Source organism: Manacus vitellinus, unplaced genomic scaffold (assembly GCF_001715985.3).
Source record: "Manacus vitellinus isolate BGI_N305 unplaced genomic scaffold, ASM171598v3 scaffold_14_pilon, whole genome shotgun sequence".
NCBI lineage: Eukaryota > Metazoa > Chordata > Aves > Passeriformes > Pipridae > Manacus > Manacus vitellinus.
This window is the reverse complement of record NW_021939063.1, coordinates 16836182-16856836: the sequence shown is the minus strand read 5'-3', so window position 1 is coordinate 16856836 and position 20655 is coordinate 16836182. Positions and strand designations below refer to the sequence as shown.

Sequence of the window (20655 nt, the reverse complement as noted above, 5' to 3'; positions counted from 1 at the left end):
GACTATTAACTCAAGACTCTAAAAGGAGTGCATAAAGGACAGTCTGCTGTGGCATTCATTACACAGAGCTCTGTCTTTGGACAAAATGCAGGGAAAATTCAGCTGTGATTAAGTCACGTAGGTGTTTTATTACTAATTACTGCATTTTCCAGCCTAAAGAAGTTCTACAGCTCAGGCAATACTCTCCCTGTTCTCTTTTATTGCATTACTTAAGCCAAGGGAAGTTTTGCAAGGAAACACCCAAATAATCACGAAGTTCTGTTCAAATTATGGCTTTCAGAGGCAACATCAAGATTGCTTCAAGCGCAATCAGAAGAAATATTTTCTCTCTCCTTGATCCTCATTTGCATCTCCTGTGAAGGCTGTTTCTTCCACAACCAAGCAAGAAAGCAGGAGCACTGAACTGTGCTGGAACCAGACTAGCTTTGGGGTGGATCCCACTTTAAACCCTGCAGGTTGGCACTTTATGTTACACCCACAACAGAAGATTTCCCACCCATTCCTACAGCCCAGACCCACTACACAGGGATGGATGACAGACTGACACACAAGCAATGCATGCTGGAGAACTCACCCACATAGTAAGGAGTGTAACAGGGGGTCTGCAGTGCATTCACTACAGAGGTTTCTTTGGCAAAGCCGAAGTCTGTGAGTTTGAGCACAGGATCCTTGTCCTTGGATGTGTAAAGCAAATTTTCAGGCTGAAAGGTCACCAAGAGAAGGGATAAACCAGACAGTGAAGAGATGAATCTAAGGAGTTGACAGGTCAAACCATTCCTGCTTGCCTGAGTGACCATCAACATTTGGGTCTTTTTACTTCCATCACATCCCCTCCAAAGCCCATGGAAAGTTCCCTCCAGGTAAACCACAAGACACTCTCTCATCTTGTCCAATAGGCATCAAATCTGGCTTCCTGAGCCTCTCCCAGTTCCCTGTGCTTCCTGGGATTGATCTGTCTGACAACAGCAGCTGATCCCCCAGCACTCTGTGCTCTCACTTAGCTGAGGTGGAGGACAAGAGAACAAACTCTCCATGAGCCGCTGACACCAGTCCCTCAGAGTTAACTCATACACACACATCCTGCTCCCCTTGTCCTCTGTCTCCTGAAACCTGAGTTAGTTCCACCCTTGCTTCACATTCCATACAGGCAGAAGTGGCACAGAGGGAAATACAAACTCTTGTGCACAAGAACAGGGACAAGAGGACATCTCCAAATAATCTGCAATTACTTGAACTTGTTTTCCAGTTTCTCAGTCATAAGGAAGCTATGTCCTTGCTCATGCTAGTGTTTAGGGACATACAGAAGGAGGAAAGGCTTTAAAGAAAATAAGCTTTAGGATCTATTTGACTCATTTCTACATTAGTTCACAGAGTGTGTGTATGGAGTGTTTGGGGCCAAGTGCTTCAGTTCCTGTGCTGCTGACAGGCAATGGCACATGGCTCTGCAAAAGTGAAGAGATTTTTAGTCTCTGAGCTGTTAAGCCATTCTCTGCTTCCTATTTGAAGAACCCTCAAACCTGCCCCTTGGTGACACATGCAATAGCAGTTCTCCCTCCAGTCAAACACACAGAAATATCTGTAGCAAACTCACAGACTCAGAACTGTGGAATCAATCTGATGCCTCAGTCTATCTTTATGTCACCTGCTCCCCATCCCATCCCATCCCATCCCAATGGGTGCAGCAAGCTTGGCTTTGCTTATGCTGTGCACTTTACAGAATGAAAATAAAGTACAATACTACAAACACTGCCAAATCTCTACAATAAGATCTGGGTTGAAACTTTAGCTAATTAAAGTGTCCCATGTGGCAGCAACTGAGATCTTTCTGTTTTCTCAAATATTTACATATATCATTAAAGTGGGTTAGATGCACAATCTGTATTATTCCTCCCATATAGGCAGTTTCTCCTATCTCTGAAGGGGGGTTTTGGTATTTGGTATTGTTGGGTTTTTTGTCTGGTTGGTTTGAGATTTCTTGTGGTTTGTTTGTTGTTTTTTTTCTTCTTAGGCAAGTATGATGCTGAAAAGGATTAGTAACTGGCAAAGACTGTACACAGAGAGATGTAGTATAAGTTTACCTCAAGCAGTGTTATTTTCTTACTAATTAACTGGCTTGCAAATGGTTAGTACCTCTTTAACTAACCATCTGACTATCACGAGATTCTTCTGCATTCCCTCTTCTACTGCAAGGCATTAGCACACATGAATATTCCAACCTTGGACTACTTGCAAACTAGTGAACAAATCCCTTCTCCCACTGGCAGAGGAACAGGAACACTCTGGCCATCTGACTGCGCTCCCAGCTCTGTTTAAACCAGCACTGCCCATTTCTTTCTGTGCCCCAGGTTCCCTCCTGCTGGCCCAGGCTCACCTTGACGTCCCTGTGCGCAATGTTCATGGAGTGCAGGTACTGGATGGCTGTTCCGATGTCTCGCATGATTTCAGAGGCCTCTACAAATACAAGTTGAGAAAGGTCACATTAACATTCCCACCTTAACTCAGGGACATGCTTGGGAATGCTTATGGCTTACAAACAGCTTGCTGGGATACAGGGCAGGCGTCAAGACTAGAAACCCTAAAATTAGCCCCAGCAGCTGTGTTTTGGTTCTGCAGACAACCAGCCCCCGGTTCCCCGGCTGCTCAGCCTCCTCCTGAGCTGCACTGCAACCCAACTGAGGCTCAGACTTCTTTTTAGGAGCCTCTAAATTTGAGCTTTAATTTGTTCACCAAAAAAAGCTGCAAGAGCAGAGCAGGTACACAAGCAACAGCTGTTGAGAAACGAGCCCCAGCCAGGACATATCCCCGACTGTGCAGGACATGTCCTTTCAGCTTCTGGTTCAGGGGGAGGAGGAGGATCTAACAGATTTTCTAAAAAGAGAGCAATGTAACAATATAGTAATTTTAGGATAGGTCACATCTTCATTCCTCACTGTTGTTAGAAGTTTTTTCTCAGGAGAAACAAAATCAACAGTTCTATTCTACAAAGCCCAAAGTGCCACCTTTGAAATAACACGTTTCTAAAATTTAACATAAACCCAGTGAGAAATTCTAGTGGTGTGAGCTGCCTTGCAACAGCAGTGCTCTGGGAGTCTGGAAGGGGTCAGTTACATAGGGACAGGTTTCAGAGCAAGGAGCAAGGACATTCCCATGTGAGCATTATATCACATCTCCACTGACAGGGAAACAACAGAAACTTGAACCTGATCCTCTGCTTTCTGCATGGGCAGAACCCACGGCTGCAGGGCTGAGAGAGAAGGGAGAAATTCTTGTAGTGTAACTGGGAATCCTTTTCCACATGGCTTGACACTGAAACTACACAATCACGGGCAAGGACAATCAGAAGGCAGAAACACTCATATTCTTTGGGGAAAACCTTGGACAATCTTCTCCTTCCTGGTCAGGCCAAAAAACCTGGCTCCTAATGGGAAGCTGTGGCTACATAAACAGGCAGCAAACCAGGGGAATCCAGTGGAACAGGGCTCATTTATCTCAGGGAAGAATGAAGGTGTTTTTTTGTTTAACACTCCCAAGTGACTTCTGAAAAAGTATTTACAATGTTACACAATGCTATATAATGTAGAAAAATAATGTTTTTAGTAGAGTGCAGTCGTTATTGTTCATGAAACCAGTTTTCCCCCTGGAATTTTGTATTTTAGAGAGGAACAAATAAAGTTCCTAAAAATGCTCATTTTCCTTACACAAGTCTCTCCTGGGACTTAAAGGATTCATCCCAAGCTAGGAAGCCCAGGATCAAAAAGCTGAGCACCTCTACACCAGACTTGCAAAAAAAGTCACAGTAATTTCCAAGCTCAGGTGAGTATTTTTCTTCTTCTAATCATTTTGTCAGACCCTGGTTACAAACACCGCCGCTTTCACTCCTGAGCAGAAACAAGCCCTTGACTGTTGTGAGGTGGCAAGGAGAGCCACAGTCAAGCACTCCTGTGATACTCTGCAAATGATAAATAGCAAAGACAATAAAAATGGTGAGACTCCATTAAAAGCTGTCCCTGCTCACGGCAGGTCTTTCAGCTTGCACGTAGTCCCTGCTCTGCAGCCAGGCAGGTTTGTTTACAGCGTGGTTAATAACACTTCCTTTCAAGTAGTGCTTTAAAACCCTTGAATAAGAGATGTTTCAAGTGTGATTTGCTCATTATCCTCGTGGCCTAACAGCATAGCTGTGCACAGGGATGCTGCTTGAGGGACAGCCAGAGAGAAATCCCAGCAGGAGCTGCGCTCATCGTGCCAGAGGTGGTCTGGCAGGAGACCAGGGCTCAGAGTATCAAGAGGCTGTGGTGGCTCAGAAATGAAGAAGTTGAGTAGATTTGTAGGAAGAATTTCCCATATTTTTAAAAAATAACTCTTTAATACAGAGTTGGATAGAGAATAATAACAACAACCACCACCATTACCACCAAAAATCAAATCAAAGAAAAATTCCTATAAGGAGACTAAGCAAGGGGACAGGGAAATGAAGAAGCAATCTTTCACAAATTTTAATTTTAAACTTGTGATGTTTCACCTCTCTCAGTGAAAGCTTGATCTCCTCTCTCCTGGATCCTGCTGAACAGCTCTCCTCCCTCCATGCTGAAACAAAGAACACAAAAGAAACCCCACCTTACATGAGCAGAAACCACAAAATTAACACCTGACTGTGCATCCAGATAATCACACAGAACCACAGGAACAGATAACAAAGATTACAGGCTGCCTCCTCTGCCAATGCTTCCTGAACACCACACTCACTTGAATCAATGCAGAAAGCCATTCTGGGATGGAATAAGTAGAAAACAAAACAAGACCAGGGATTTTGATGCTTTCAGTTTAATGTACCCTGTCAGAGGGAACAGGACACACACAGCTGGGAAGTCACACACACTGGCACTGGGAGGCCAACAATAGTCTTATTTTATGTAAGGGTTGGAGATGAGAAAAAAAGAAAGAAACAAAGATACCTAAAAGGAGTATTAATTTGTCCTCAGTGAAGAAGACAATAACTGTGGTATTAGAGATCAAGGAGAGAATAGGAAAAGTTAAGAATCAAAATAGTAGCAAGAAGGATCATATTGGATCATTGGATTTACAGCTGAAGTTGGAAGTCAATCACAACCAAAGTGCATTGTATTTACAGAGACATGTTTTTCAAGACTGTATTAAAGTCAATGCTTTAATGAGGACAACTGTCATGGAGCACAAGGAAAATTTATTTTCTGGTTAAGGCTCCTCATTCTTCCATCCCACAAGATGGTTGGAGCAGACACACATTTCCTTACCAGTTCCATAAAGACAAGGAAAGATTTGCCCCGTAAGCCAAATTCCTGCTGGAAGAAATCCCCCCTAACTCCCACCTAATCCAACACATTCCTCCCTCAGCTCCCTCCACCCCTCCAAGAGCAATGCCTGGTGGGGGGCTCCTGCTGGTCCATACCATTCCATGACAATGAGGAGGCACCTCTTCCCATGATGTATATTCTCATAAACATCCAGGACGTGGACGATGTGAGGACACCCCGACGCTCGCCAGTGATACTCCACTTCCTGACGGGCTTTGGGGTTGTCATAGAGGAGCTGGGAAGAGACAGGAGAGAGCAAAGTCAGGGAGGCAGCAGTTCTGCTCTGAACAGGTACCTACGTGCTCTGGAGCTCAAAGATGAGCTCTGACTGAGCAAAGGACTCTTAACACTTCCTCCAGCCAAAGGATGACAATCCACCACAACATCTTCACCTTCTCTGGGCTGCCCAACTTCCCAGCTTGAGAAGGGTCTCGAGTGGCAGTGAGGAGAGATTTGGAACCTGAGATGAAAACAGCTCTATCTTACCCACTTCTGGATGGGAAACTGCAATTTTTTTCCTACTTGTTTGCAGTATTTTCATAGAATCATAAAGGTTGGAAGAGACCTTTAAGATCATCAGTCCAACCATCAACCCAGCATTACCACTGTAAACCCACACCACTAAACCACATCACCCAGTGCCAGATCCAGCAATCCTTTTAAACAGAGGAGAATCCCCCAGCTAAGGACAACAACCCTCCCACCTGCCCCCAGCTGCTGGGAGAAGAGACTTCTGGGTGCAATGTACGTTCTTTAAGTTCAGTGAGATTTGAAACAATGAGGACTTTTACACTGACTCTGAATGTCCTTCTTAAATTTCTGACCCCATCAGGGTCAGAAAATGACCTTTGACTACTGGATGCTTGAACTTTCTCTGTCACATGCAAGGCCAGTTTATTTTAAAGGCACTAATCTCTAGAAGGGGGATAAGAGCTCATCTTTCCTGGTCCTGCAACCAAACATGTCCCTCCCTGTTTGAGGGACTGCTCTGTCCCAGACTCCACAGCTGAGTTTTTGTGCAATGAGAGCACATTGCTGCATTGTGCCTGTTCTTCTCTGCCTCATCTCTCCAGACACCACTAACACTTTGTGACAGAGACTCTCTTTACTGCACATTTATGTTGCTCCTACACAACATGGCTGTGATCCGAGTTTCATACTTTATGCCCTGTAGTAATAATCACTGTAATGATGGAGCACAAACAAAACTGGTGCCATAAAAAGCACAGTTAAATGCAGAGAAACAGAATAAAAAACAAGCAAAGGACAATCACCTCTGATGTGCTCACGTTAGAAAAGGCCTACAACAGCTGTGGGGGAAGTGTTTTCAAAGAGCCAAATAAAAAGTATCATTGCTGCACTCTCAGGCCTCAGCCTGAAGCTCCTCTCACTCATGTTTCTATCAGGTCCCAGTCAAAACACAACTGCACGGAGATTGCTGAAAACAAGAATTACCAAGTAACCTGTCATTAGGGACTTATGAATCAGAGCAGGAAAGTGAGATTGCTTTTCCATCTAACAGCCAAGTTAAGCCATAAATGGTGTCACAGGCACCTTTCAGTATAGGGAAACACACAATTCAAAGGTCACAGGAAGGAAGACACAAATTCTGGTTTCTTTATTGACTCCAATACAGACCATTTGCATCACTGGGGAAAAAGCTCACACCTCTTTGCTGCTTCAACATCCCTTTCAGCAAGGCAAACCCAGTAACATTGCAGGATGTGACTGGGGAAGTGCTCAGGAATGACAGGAGAGAAGGTCAATGGCTTCTCTTCTAGGCTGGGAATAGGAAAAGGGTGACAACTGACAACTACTCCTCTGCTGAGAGCACATTTCTGTATTCCTGTGAAGCACACAGAGGTTGCAGGAGGGGACAGGTGGCCTCAGGAGGGCTGCTGGCTCCTCAGGCAAGGAGCCCCACCACCAGGACCACCCTCTGGGCTCCCTCAGCTCTGCTCCAAAGGCTCCAGCAGGACACCACATTTTCAGCAGTGCAAGGAGCTGAAGGAGCTCCACTGCCAAGTTCATTGCCCTCGCAGCCAACCTACTTCTTGCACAGCTGTCATTCTGCTCCCAGAGCACACCCTTTTGAGATCACCATCCGCCTCTTCCTTCCTGCTCCAGCCTGGCTATGGCCTGATTTCCAACACAAATAACTTCCCAAAGAAAGAGATGGCTCCAATTTGGACAAAAAGCCCATTAGTGAGTCCAAGTGCAGTTGCTTTACTTCTTTCAACCACAAGCCCATTCAGCAGCTTTTCCTTCACAGCCACTGTGTTCCAGCTCAGTAGGACTGTCCATCAGCATTTTCCCCTCTGCCCTTCTCAGTTTGGGCTGGTGCCTAGAGGTCTCTTTAAAAGTTCACTACATTACGTGTGCCCCAGCAAAGCCCAAACACCCTCAGGACTAACCAGGGCACTTAGACAAGCATGTACAGGGTTTATTGCTTGGATATTGCTGGATTAATGCCACTTTGAAAACCTTCCCCATCCTGTGCTACTAATCAGACATTCCCATTCTCTTTACTAATGTAACTGCACTATCATCTGTGTGTCTTGTGCTGGTTTTCATGTTTGCACAAAGTACTTCTGATAATTGTCTCACAGAACTGAATTCTCGCTATCTGAAGAGCTTTTACAAACCATTTTGATACACACAAAGAAACTCTTCTTTTCTCTACCCCTACAAGTAAGTTTTCTGCACTCCTCAGTGCCAAGATTGAATGTTCTCATGTCAAGATGACACCTGGAGAAGCAGAGAAAAGGAAATTCAAAAATAAAGAGCAGAAACACATACCAAGCAACATCCGATCCATCAGCCAACTGTTAACCTTTGGATTTCTCCTTCTGAACCTTAAAAATAAATTAAATCTTCTCTCAGTCTAAAACTGAAAGGTATAACTACACCTTTTAAGACATCTTAGAGACACAGATCCTTGTAAAATGAAAGCCAGGCAGGGTTGAAAGCACCAATTTCTGCAAAATTTAGGTGATGATTTAGAAAGACAGACTGAAATTTTAGACGTATGGTTAATTTTCACAAACTTTTCACAAAAAACCTAAACAGACATTTTACCATCTTCCTGAGCCTGAACAGTAGCTGTGCTTCTATTGCTGCAAGAGCTTTGATAAGACTTCAGCCAGGTTCCCTGATGTTCTACAGAAGTGCAGAGGTTGTGAATGAACCCAGAGTTTCAGGTAAGTTTTGCAGTGCTTTGAGGGAAGAACAGCTTTGTCAACAGGAGCCCCCAGACGCCCCCCTAAAGCTCTCACAATAGGCTGTGGGCAGGATCACGACCCAGCCCAACTCAAAACCTCAAGAAACATGCTCCATCTCCCAGTTTTTCATGAGACAGATGACACAGAGCACAGCAGCCTTTGCACAACAGTGAGGGGATGCTCCCGTGTGTGGCCAGGTACAGTTTGGACCAGGAGCTGCACAGCACAAAACTGGAGCTGTGCTGGAGCTCAGCATCACTGAACCACTGCCTGAAAGAAGCAGATGGAACAGGTATTATTATTCACAGGGAGGTCACCAAAACCAGAGGTGATGGAAGGTAAGAAAGCACAAGATGTGATTCACACAACTCTCCTCGACATCTGAAAAAGCTGCAGAGGGGAAAGAGCTGCACCACAGGGTGTGCTCAGCCTGTTCCTGAGGAACAGCAGGGCAGATGCCAGCAGACACTCCAGGATGTGCTGCCAATTCAGGGCCTGGGCAGCGCAGGGAGGCCTGAACTCTTCCTCTGGGGCAATGGCCTAACTCGGGTTTAGTGAGTGACTGCCAAGCAAATGCTAAACTGCAGCTTGGAAGGCCAGCCCTGTGAAATTTCTCCTTGTGCTGAATTTCCTGATAGAAAGAAGAAAAAAAATATACTAAAAGTGACACAGTATCTTAAAGTGACACAGTATCTTCTAATAGCTTTTCCATCGATTCAGTGCTGCGTACACAAGGCAGGACAGCAGGAACCCTCATACCTTAATGGTCTGATCTATACAGGAAACAACCTCAGGACTCCAGGGAGCAGCAAGTGATCTTCTAGACTCTGAAACTGTAACAACTCAGAGAGAAGATATCCATGGGCACGGGTATGAAACAGGCTAAGGACGGGAAACCACCACTTCTCAGTGACTTTCTCTTTAATCCTGCACTGCCAGATTACACAGATTCCTGTTAGACCTGCTATCTGCTCCCTACATAGGGGATTGAGACCTCTACATATGCTTTTTTATTTATTTTAAACTTCAGCAATTCTTCCTAGCTCCAAACAGTTGCTGTGCTTGGACTGGAGCTGCTACAGGCTCAGTTCTCATTTATGGCACGTGCCATATTAAACCATCATCTGACACTGCAACCATCTCTTTCTTATTTGCACTGACTCCAGAGCCTGAGCTCCCCTTCACCACACAATCAGTTTTATAATCTCTGTGCTATTTTTCCCACAGGAAGGCTGCTCGGTATTAAAAGAGAAACGGGTCCTGCAGAAACTTTCAGTCCTAGGGGTCCTCAGCCTGCAATACTGAGGCACTTATTCTATATTCACATATAGGCACTTCTATCCAACTTTATTTATGTCTCTAGCTGGGAAGGAAAAGGCCTCAGTGGCTAAATGTCTTGGTTCTTTTGCTTTCTTTCCCCTTTGTGTGTAGCTGTTACAAAAATGCTGAATCCTACAAATAAGGAATGTACTGGGAATGTGAATTCAGGCTGATGCACAGAATCTGACACCATTTGCTGCAGAGCAGTTCTTCCACTCAGTCTTTATTCAGGAGGGGCTGATGGCAAAAGGAGGCTTGGATAATGTTTCTTTCATCCCCTCCCCTCCCCTATGCTACAAAGAGAAGAGGGGGGAAAAAAAGACAAAAAAAAAGAGCTATCACTATGGCTTCGGACATTTTGTCTCTTATTACATCCTGATTATTTGCACTACATCTATTAACTCAATGTTAACACTCTTTATCTGTTTCCAGGTCTCCTCATAAGGGATAAAGCCATCCTTTGTGTTCCAAGGCTCCAGGAATTGCAGTGCTCAAGGTTTCCCTCCCCATGCAGCAGCAGTGCCAGTGGGAGCTGCAGCAGGAACCACGGGTGTGCCTGCAATGGCAGCCCAGCAAGCAGCAAGGGGGGAATCCACCCCTGCAAACCTCAGAGAAAGCACTGCATTTGTTCTTAAAGTAAAGAACACAACACATTTGTGCTCAAATTGTTTAGTACTGAAGCATCAGTCTGTAAATGGGGACAAAGCCAGGGCAGGCACAGGTAGTGGGTCATCTCTAAACCTTTCACTCTTCTGCTTTTATTTCAAACCCAGCTCAGGCTGTTCCAAACTGAACCTGCTTGGAGGCTTCATTCAAACAAACTGTCATCCCAGTTCCTGCAGGGCTGTCCAAGCTGTTGGCATTCCCTGGCATGCCCATCAGTGCCCAGGTAAGAGCCAGTCCCAGAGGAGGCCTCCTCCAAGCCAACAGCCACGACAGTGGAGTAGCACAGTTCTCCAACACTCCTGCCTGGGGTATCTCATCTCTCCTAACCCACTGAGTGTCAGGGGTTTACTGCCTGCACTGAAGGACCCTTCTCTATCCACCTCTTCCCTCCAGGCTTCCAGTCCCCACTCAGTTGATCCCCTGAAATGGCAAAAGCTCCAGCAGATCTTTGGTCCTTGGCCAGCACAAGTGAGAAGGGAGAGCAGTTGGAAGGACTGTTTGCATGTGGCATCAGAGCCACACTGAGACCAACTTCCTACTGGCACACAAGGCCTTGAATTTGTTAAGCACATGATTTAAAGGGAAAACAGGAGATAGAGTAGAACAGACAAAGATAAAGAGAACAGAAAGATGTGGGGTTTTCCTGAGTTTGTGGGCTGGATGTACAGCAAATCCGCTGCAGAACTCCTGCTTCTCCACCCCTAGAGAGTGCACACCACACAAATACCATCTTGCTCCAAGCCTCTCTCCTGCAGGGAATCAACCAGCTCTCTCAAAAATAAACTCTGGTGTGGCTCTGAATTTTATTTGTTGTAGCAGTACTCAAATCACTACCAGGCACCCAGTATGACTCTACAACCTGAGGTGAATAAATGAGACATACCACTATCAGTGCTCTAATTGCACGTGCAACTAGCCATTCACTCTGCAAAGGTCAGCTGTCTTTGTTCATAAATGTTAGTGGAGATGCAGCAAACACAACTGAAATGGCAAAGCTGGGGGCCACTATACACTTCAAAGGTATCCCCCTGCACACGTGAGGGTAACAGAAAAGGGAGCACAAAAATCAGCAAAAATGCCCACAAAGAAAAGCCACTCTCCTGGTTCTCTGATAACCTTCCATGAATCTACTGAACTGCAGTGCCAAACATATGCAACTGCACACTCAACACTAATCAGCACAGAAAGATTTAAATAAAAAGCACGTTATGTATTTTGCTACAACCATAAGATTATTTTGTATTTAATATTGTGCTTGTTCTGCTGTGTGGAGGGAAAAATAATTCTTCCTGGCAGTGTAAGATGCCAGTTATACTCAGCTGTGACAGGCTACAAAGCAGCTGCATGCAGCTTCTGTTGTACTCAAAATATTGCACATGTATTTTAAAAGAAAAATAAATCACCAACAGCTACTTGTATGTTGTTACCAGACAAGAATATCCTTAAATACTTGTTTATACAAGAAGGCCTAGAAATCAGCTCTTCTCTCTACCTTCTCCTGATGACAATTTCCACCCCAAAATGCTGCTGTTTAGCCAGCACTGATAACTGCATTCAGTACCTGCAGTCAATATTCAGCACCTGGGGAGATCTGCTGAACCCAGACACGCTCACCTCTGATTAAAATAAAATAATCTCTAGCTCTGCCACTATTTTTACTCTTCCTAGATTTCCAAGGCAAAGGAAATCTAAAATCCCAGCTGAAAATTATGACACTTTTTACTGTGTAATTACACTCTGGTGTCTGATATGAAGTTTGCCTTTAAAAGGGGACAAGAAAAAAAGAAAAGAGGTAAAAACCCTCAACAAAACCTTTACTCCTGCCAGCTATGAGTTATAAATTCTGATAACAAGGAACCTGTTGATTTGGCTTCAGTAATTTATACATCTCAGTGTTTGAACAGACTTTGCTTGTGAAACTTTGCTGTGTGAGAAAATTCCAGCAGTACAAAATACCGTGGCACTTCCTCAGACCTTGAGCTCATCAAACTTCCCCTCTATTTTTGACTTTAGCTACTCATAAAACACTAAAAGAAATTCAGGACTATAAGCCTGATTTTCTAGGTGAGCAACACCTTGAATCAAAGATATAAAAGACAACTTAAAACTTTGAAGATATACACTCCAGCCAACACTTTTGCCACTCTGCCATCCTTGTGGGTCCCTTCTAACTCAGAATATCCTGTGGTTCTGTAATAGTGAAATTTCCCACAACAAGGACACATTTTGCCTTCCAGGAGTCAGAGCTGTCTTGAGTCCAATCTGAGACCAAGCCAGGCAGTTCCATGAGAACTGTGGCCATCACAAAAAACTCTCCCATTTGTTTTTTGAAGTGCCAGTTGTATTTCCTTACATTTGACTTTCTTCTGTGCAATGACTGTGATGCAGCAATACCTCCAAAAACCACACCAGCCTTTCCATGGCCACGAAATGGGATGGAACACGTGTTTGCCAGGGTGTGACCCTCTCACACACTTCCCAATGTTGACAGCCACAGTTGCTAAATTCCATTTTAAGCACCCCTAACTTCCCCTCCTCCCAATAATATGACATTTTTGTTATAGTGTTGCACTCCCGTTTTCCTCTAAAAGAAACAAAATTCCTCAACAACGTTAATTATTGCAGCAGTAACAGCCCTTGCATGCTACACACACCTGCTACAGCAAGAAGGGGAAAGAGCAAATTTCATAGATATTTGAGTGCTCTAGTGGCCATTTCAGTGCTAAGAACCATGAACCCCACCTGTACAGCTGTGTGGGACAGCAGGACAAGGACACCAACACTGGTGCCCCGTGGCACACCTTTGCTGGAGCACGATGGGGCAGGAGGCACAGAGCAGAGAAAAGCAGCACTGAGAAGACCCAGGTCTGATGTTCTCTTTCCCAGCCTTCATGTTAATAAACATTATCAACCTTAACACAGATGTGATAATACTGAACAAGGCAGAAGCAGAAATTAGCAACCTGTTTAATCTCATTAAGCACAGATAACAGTAGCTCCAAGAGGAACCCCTGCTGTCCCCCAGCCTTTCTTGGTATTCCCTGCCTGTGTGAGTACAGTCATGAAGATTAAATCACTCCCAGGAAGGCTCTGACATCCCTCCCCAGCACACAGAGGCTCTCTGGGGTGCAGCTGGATTCCTGCTGAGGGCACTTCCCACGTGTCTGTCCTTTCACCCTGCTCTGCACCCCAGTTGATACCTCAAGGAACATCCCCCCCCCCCTTCAGTTTGTTCTCCAGGGCCCCACCATTTGGCAGCAGAACTCAGAATGAACATCTTGTCCTCTCACACCAGTGCCCACACACCTAAACTCCCTTTTAGCTGACTCCCCATCCCCTTCCACATGAATTTCAGGCTGTCATCCGTGCATGCAAAGCCTGGCAATGTGCCACCCCAGGCCAGTTCTTTCTCATCTCTAGCTGTTCTTCCTTGCCATCTCCCTTCTCTACACCCACCTTTGTGCCTTCTGCCTCATCACCAAGCAGTGTCTCTCCCCTGCTGCAATCTTTGTCTCAAGGATTCCTAAATCATCCAAACACAAGAGACCAGAAATAAACAAAGAACTCTCCATTCCATGGGGCTCATCTACTTCATTGAAGCACCACCTTAAGGGCAGGTTTGCTGAATTCCTGATATCAGTGGCACTGACAGCAACTGCACCTCACATCTCTCATGGAAAAGATACTGAGCACTGACCCAGTTCCTGGGAATCTTTAACTGGAGTGACTGGGGCCAGTGTAATGGCAAACATTCAATCCTAAAAGCTGTCACCTGTGGGAACTTGACTTGTCTTCAAAAATCAAACAAAGCCTTAAAACCTTCAGCAATCTTTAAGATTCCCCCAGGGCTTCAAATCACTGCTCTGGTTTGTTCAAATCCCAACACTGAGGTTTGTGCAAGCTCTGCCACTGGCATTCTCAAGCAAAGATCTGTATCTGTTTCTAAGTCACAGCTCCATAGGTAGCTCTGTGGATGGAACTTTAAAGGTCCATCAGGCATGAAGATCCCTGGAACTGCTTATTGTGTCCAGCAAAGACATGACAGAGAACAGTGTGACTGTGAACAGAAGCAAAACTATTGCAGCATTCAGCACAGGCTAGAAATGCAAGGGAAGCCATTGAGAGAAAAAGTAGATTGTTCTCCCCAGACTTCTTGTCCTTATTTTGTCTGAATATACATTCTATAGCCAAGTAAACTATTACATAGGAGAGGAAAGAAAAAATATGCTGGGGGAAGGGGGAATTCAACAGATGGAATCAACATAAGCAGGTGACAGAGCAGTAAAACTTATTCATTTTGCAATCCTCACTGATTGATTTTGCTGGGTGTGCTGGCTCAGCCACCCCAGGCTACAGCTCTGCTTCCAGAACGGCAGCAGAATCCAGCAATCAGAAATGGGACTTGTCTCCCAAGCCCAGAGCACACTCCTGGAGCAGCTGATGTCTCACAGCACTCACAACTTGACTGAGTGCTCTTTAATATCCACGAGGCTGGAAAACACACACTTCCTAGAACACAGCTGGGAGCTGCCAGCTCTTACACAGCCTGACAGTCCTTCTCTGTTCCTTTCAGGAACCTTTTACATCCTGCAAGCCAACTTTAATCAAGATCCCCTCGCCAGCCAAACGCCCCATCCTTCTAATCTAAACCCCTCCTGACCCACAGCTCCCCTTCATCCAAACCTGGGATTTGCCCAGCCTCATCCAGGCTCCCACCCTGCCTGTCCCAGCACTCACTCCCTGGAGACAAAATCAAAAGCACTTCCTTTACATTTCTGAATAATTTCCTCTGCTCCTGCCTTGTCTTGGCTGCCTCATGACTGTACATGCAAAAGGAAGAGGAGGAGGATCCCAGGAATATTTGGAACTCTGATGTTTTGATGTCCTGACTAAAGCAGTACCATGTTGAGGACTGCACAGGGGTCAGAAAAAGGAGATGGAGCAAAAGCACTGATGAAAAACAAAAACCATTCCAGGAATTAAACCCTTTTCATCTTTCCAAGCCGAAGCAAAGATCCATTTCCCTTTCTTAAGGCACTGTCCTTCCCCCCCTCCCTGCAGCAGTATCTGCTTGTGGTACACTGCAACGTTGGCTCACTTCCACAAGTCAGTGTTCCTGAAAGAGGGAAGTCTGGGCTTGAGGAAGGGGGAGGAGGGAGTGAGAAACCTGGGGCAACAGAGAAAAGGGACTCAGAAGCCACCTGCCTGTCTCCAGCTAACATTAGAACCGTGCAAACAGCTGCCCCACAAAAGCATTAATGACTTCTGAGGGGGTGATTTCCCAGCAGCAATGTGCCAGCCAGGATCATTCCCCTAGACATGACACACCAGGGAACCAGGAAAACATCCCCACACTAAAGCCATGTTAGCAGAGAAACAGATTGTCTGGGTGTGCAGCTGCTGGGCCCTCAGCAGAGCTGACTGAACTCTCCCCAGCAGGCAGTGGCAAGGGGAGAAGGCACTCAGCCATGATGCTCCAGTCAGGAAGACAGATCCCCAAGTGGAGACTGGAGGGATGAGGGAAATTCAGACTTTGAACATCATGCCACCCCCCATAAGACCTGGATGATACCTGCTTAATATGCAGGATTTTGTCCAGGACCTGTCAGGTGGTGGGAATTTCAACTTCCATGGGTTAATCCCTCTCTATGACCAAAAATGCTCGTGTGTTTATTTACATATGGCCATATAACACTTTGCCAAGCAGTGGCTGCTTTGAAAACCTTTAGAAACCATCTCTTGGTTTGTCTTCAGCACTTGATAACCAAGGGAGGGGGTTATTTGTCCAAGTTCACAGACACACTTTGGACCCTCCTGCCCCCCATTAGTCACTAATGGAAGTTCTAAGGGCTGCTCCCAACCAGCAGCAGAGCAGCTCTGAAGAGCATCCCAGCATCCCTGCCTCCACAGGCTCCTCAACTCCCACTGCTGCTTGGGTGAGGGAGGAGAATCCCTGAAGGTCCAGTGAAAGAACATCAGGACAGTGATACACTGTTCTCATCACACAACTCTGCAGTGAGAGCTCAACCAGCTCAAATGTGACCCATTTCAAAACACTTCTTAATACAAAATGATGATACCAACCATGGCAGGCTCTGGAGACATTTTTCAAACCTTGATGCATTAAACCTCAGCACTTCTGAAGGCTCAGTTTCTTCTCAGCAGTGACTATTCCAAACTATTTTGAACATGGGGGGTGCTCTGCCAGAATTCATAATTATCTATCACTAGCTGTATTTCCAACTGTAAGATCAGAACTATTTTAGTCAAAACTAGAAGTTTCCACATGAAAATACACACTGCAGATTAGCAGTAAGCATTCACAGGTCCTGGACAGAACTGCCATTCAAAACCACCAAGAGACCCTGGATTTACATAACAGATAACCAACAGCCCAATTGTTTATCAAGTCTGGGTGCAGAAATCCACTTCCAGATCCTTGCTCTGATTGAATTAGATCTTCCACTTCACTACCTGAGTCCTTCCAGCTCTTTTAGGGAATTCCTTGCATGCCTACAGTGTGCTACATCTCCCAGTTTCCATCCCTGAAACACAAGTTGGCAAAGCAGGGATAGCCCTGAATTTCTCAGACCCCAGCTGAGGGGAACCACTGTCTGTTTTGGGATGGCTATGGCTATTCTCATTTCTCATGAGGAGTTTTAAAACAAAACACTCCTGGGTGTTTCTAAATCTGTGGAATACAAATTTTTGTATTTGATAAAGTTTTCACGCAGTCAAAATACCATTTCCTGCTCAGTTTTAAGGGAGATATTTCTAAGAACAACTATCACAAAAGAGAAGGAAAGGTGAGCCTTAGCAAGAAAACCTCCTCAGGGATACATGGATTCATTACAGGCAGCACAAGGGGGTTCAGATGAGAACAGAAGACAGGTTTCCTGACAGCTGGCAGAGCCAGAGAGCTGCACACCAGGACTCTCACAGGGTGTCAGGGGATGCCAGGCCAGAGCTGCTCTCACCTTCTGGAATATGCACTGCCACTGCTGGAAAAACACCACTGCTCATGGCCTGAGGGACTGGTACAGAAATACCTGTTCCACTCAGGTATCCCTGTGAGTCTCAGGCGAAAAACCCACAAGAACTTGGGACTTAACTCTGCAACATGCTTACCAAGGCAAGCTCCAATACAGGGTGATTCAGCCCCTGCATCAGAAAGAAAAATTATCTTGCCTTTTGAGAGAGATGGAGTCCAACCAATCTAAGAATGTGAATCAAGTGAAGTGAGCAGCAGAGCCTGCTGTCCTCCTTTAGACATGGCTGGAAAAGGAAATTGTGACATTTAGCCACAACCTATAACCCACCTCTTTCTCTGCCCAAAAAAAGGTCTGACAGTAATTTTTAAAGCTGCACAGTGTCCATGTCTTTGGAACTTTGTAAATAAATGCTCCCCACCTTTGAGCTCTGTTCTGCTTGACAACCTGCAGGCCTTGGCCTTGAATCCCTGGCTGTTTTGCAATACTTGCAATAGCTTTGTTCTCCCAGATACAGTCACAAAGTTCTCTTATGTACCTTGCAAAAGGTACAAAGCCCATCAAATATCTGGCAAAAGCCAAAGAGAGAAAGATATTTAAATCCCAGTGCTCTATGACACTTTAAAGGTGAAATTTAAAGGTTGCATTCTGCAAAGACACTCTCAAATTTAAAGACTACAGATTTATAAATACTCTACAGTGTTATACATTCTTGCAGTACTTCTCAGTCCAGATTTCATCTAGGCCACATCTGATAACATCATCTCCTGTGACTGTGCAAACCTTCCAGAACACATTTGTTGTCACCTGTCCCAAAATTCAGGACATCCAGTCAAGAGTCACATCCCTCAGCCTATCTTTGCTGATCTCCCTGCTGTTAGCCTGTAAATACTGTTGCCACAGATTTTCTTATCATCAATAATCTATTGTGTTCAGTGCATGTTCATTATTTACTGTACCTTTAGCTCAGATATCCTGTCTCTGAGTTTTTATTACCTGGGCAAAGTTAACACAGCAGCTCACTGTGTAGTCCTACCAATATAACACATCAAAGAAAGCAGGTATCACATGCACAATCCCATGTCTTCCCTCCCTCTGTCCCAGTCCTGTGGAGCCTCCCATCTCTCCCACCCAACCCCAAATAAGGATTCTCTTCCTTGCTCAGAGCATACAGGCTGGCCAGTTCAAACGCTCCAAGCAGTGTTTGAACTTTGCAGATACATGAACACTCTGACACAGCTGTCAGTGCCACACCACTGAAGGGACAACACAGCCTGCAGGGCTCATTTTCCCACCAGGACCACTTCCAGTGTGTTCCACACACACACACACAGAAGCACCTGGAGGAGAAACTGCCTGGCACTTCGAAACCCTGAAGTTCTGATCCAGTCTGGGCAAACGAGGTAACTTTGTAAAACAAGATGAAGAAAAAGAAATGAAAACTGGATCCTCTGCATGTTCTTGACTGAAAAATAAATCAATCAGCAGTAAAGCAGACAAGACCCAGGTTTTAGGGTCAGTGGAAAGGCTTCAGAGAAGCAGAGGAATAAGAGTGAGACTTTCTTGCAAGTGACTGACAGAAGTAACAACAACCCTCCCACCACAGGATTTCTGGGAAGTGTTCCTTGAAGGCTGTTGTGTGACACAGACTTCACATGTGGCATGGACTCCAAGCTTTCTGCAGCTCATGGCCCTGGAATTGCTGTAAGGTTACACCATGGGCTTTTCTGACAGAATAAATTACTTACAAACAGGCAACCCATGAACTGCTACAGCTTGGTCAAAAAATGCTCTTGCCATTTAGATCAGACTCAGGAATCTCAGATCTTTTTCTGGGTCACACACACCTCTTTTGGGACAAGAACTGTCTCTGGATGTCACTTTCTTAAGTTTTACTGCAATGGGGTGGTTTTGGCATAAATTATTTGGCATCTTCAACACAGAAACTGCAATAAATCCTAATAATATAAATTGTTCACACAGCATAACTCAGCAATTTCACCAGTTCTGTTGTTTCTCTAAATGGTTTTCTCTGAACCATTTAATACCCTCTCAATAAATACATACTAAATAAAATGTTGCAGAAAAAAAAAAAGAACCATTAATGTAATTGCTATCAACAGGTCTTTGTGATAATTACCAAAAGCAAAATACAGATTTCATAATATGATTAAAATTGCCCTTCTAACATTAGTGAATTCCAGGATGAAGGTGCTTCAGTAACCTGAACATTGCTAATATTATTATACACTATTCCTCCCTCTTCAACCTCATCCTTACCCCAGGGTACAACCTGAACCAAGCTGGGATGCAGTGCCAGGAACTGCTGTCTGCAGCCTCTCCTTTCTCTTCATTTCACACAGATGCTGGGAAGTGCAACATGAGAAAGCAGCATCTGGTGGTTTAACCACAGCTGATGCTACTCTCAAAAATCTGGATTCTGCTCTTGTCCCTTCCTGAGGTCTGTTGCAAAGTTCAGGAAGTCAACTGAGCCACACAGGTAGTCTCTAATTGCCTATTCCTCATTTCCCAGGAGCCTGGACTGCAGCCTCATTTGCAGAAGTCCTGGGCACTCCCAGCTGGAACACAGCTTGACTTGAGTTAAAGTGCAATCTGCAACCCAAGACACTGCAGGGGGAATGAAAAAACAAGCCACCCTCATCCAAAATACACCAAATGGAGCTCACAAAATTCAGTGGATACTTTTAGAAGTTTACCCTATTCTTCTGCTCCCCATCCATGAAACAGGGACAATACAAACTTTTCTTAAAGCAATGTTGTGAATATAAGAGTGATCCAGCCATTGGAGTGAAAACTCAAAGCACAACCAGGAGGAAAAAAAATAACCTGTTTTTGGAGTAGGTCTAAGCTAACCTGAAATAAAGAAATCTCATCCATATGCTGAACAATGACAGTGAAACCAGCTACTGAAACCAATCATTTAACACTCCAATAATTTTGCCTGTGCACCAAAAAAGCCTCAAGTGTGATAGAAAACACAGAGTGCAAGATAGTCAAAAGTATAAATATAGCATGGATCCTGCCTTTACTCATCTGAATGCTCAGTTTACCAACCCAAAACTGCTATTTTATGAAGGAGTTTTGAGTATGTGGGAGAGACTGTCTAGT

General features: G+C 44.8%; 1 protein-coding gene across 5 annotated transcripts in view; it reads right to left on the bottom strand.

The window, feature by feature from the left end:
- MAPKAPK3 (MAPK activated protein kinase 3) overlaps window positions 1-20655 on the bottom strand; it is a 106184-nt gene that overhangs the window by 8966 nt on the left and 76563 nt on the right. For all 5 annotated transcript variants that reach the window (XM_018068595.1, XM_018068593.2, XM_018068592.2 and 2 more), the window contains exons 3-6: window positions 5426-5565; window positions 4520-4584; window positions 2372-2451; window positions 575-701 (exon numbers count right to left, since the gene is read on the bottom strand). In XM_018068595.1, the coding sequence (XP_017924084.1) occupies window positions 575-701; window positions 2372-2451; window positions 4520-4584; window positions 5426-5565 (412 nt within the window). The remainder of the gene's footprint in view (window positions 1-574; window positions 702-2371; window positions 2452-4519; window positions 4585-5425; window positions 5566-20655) is intronic.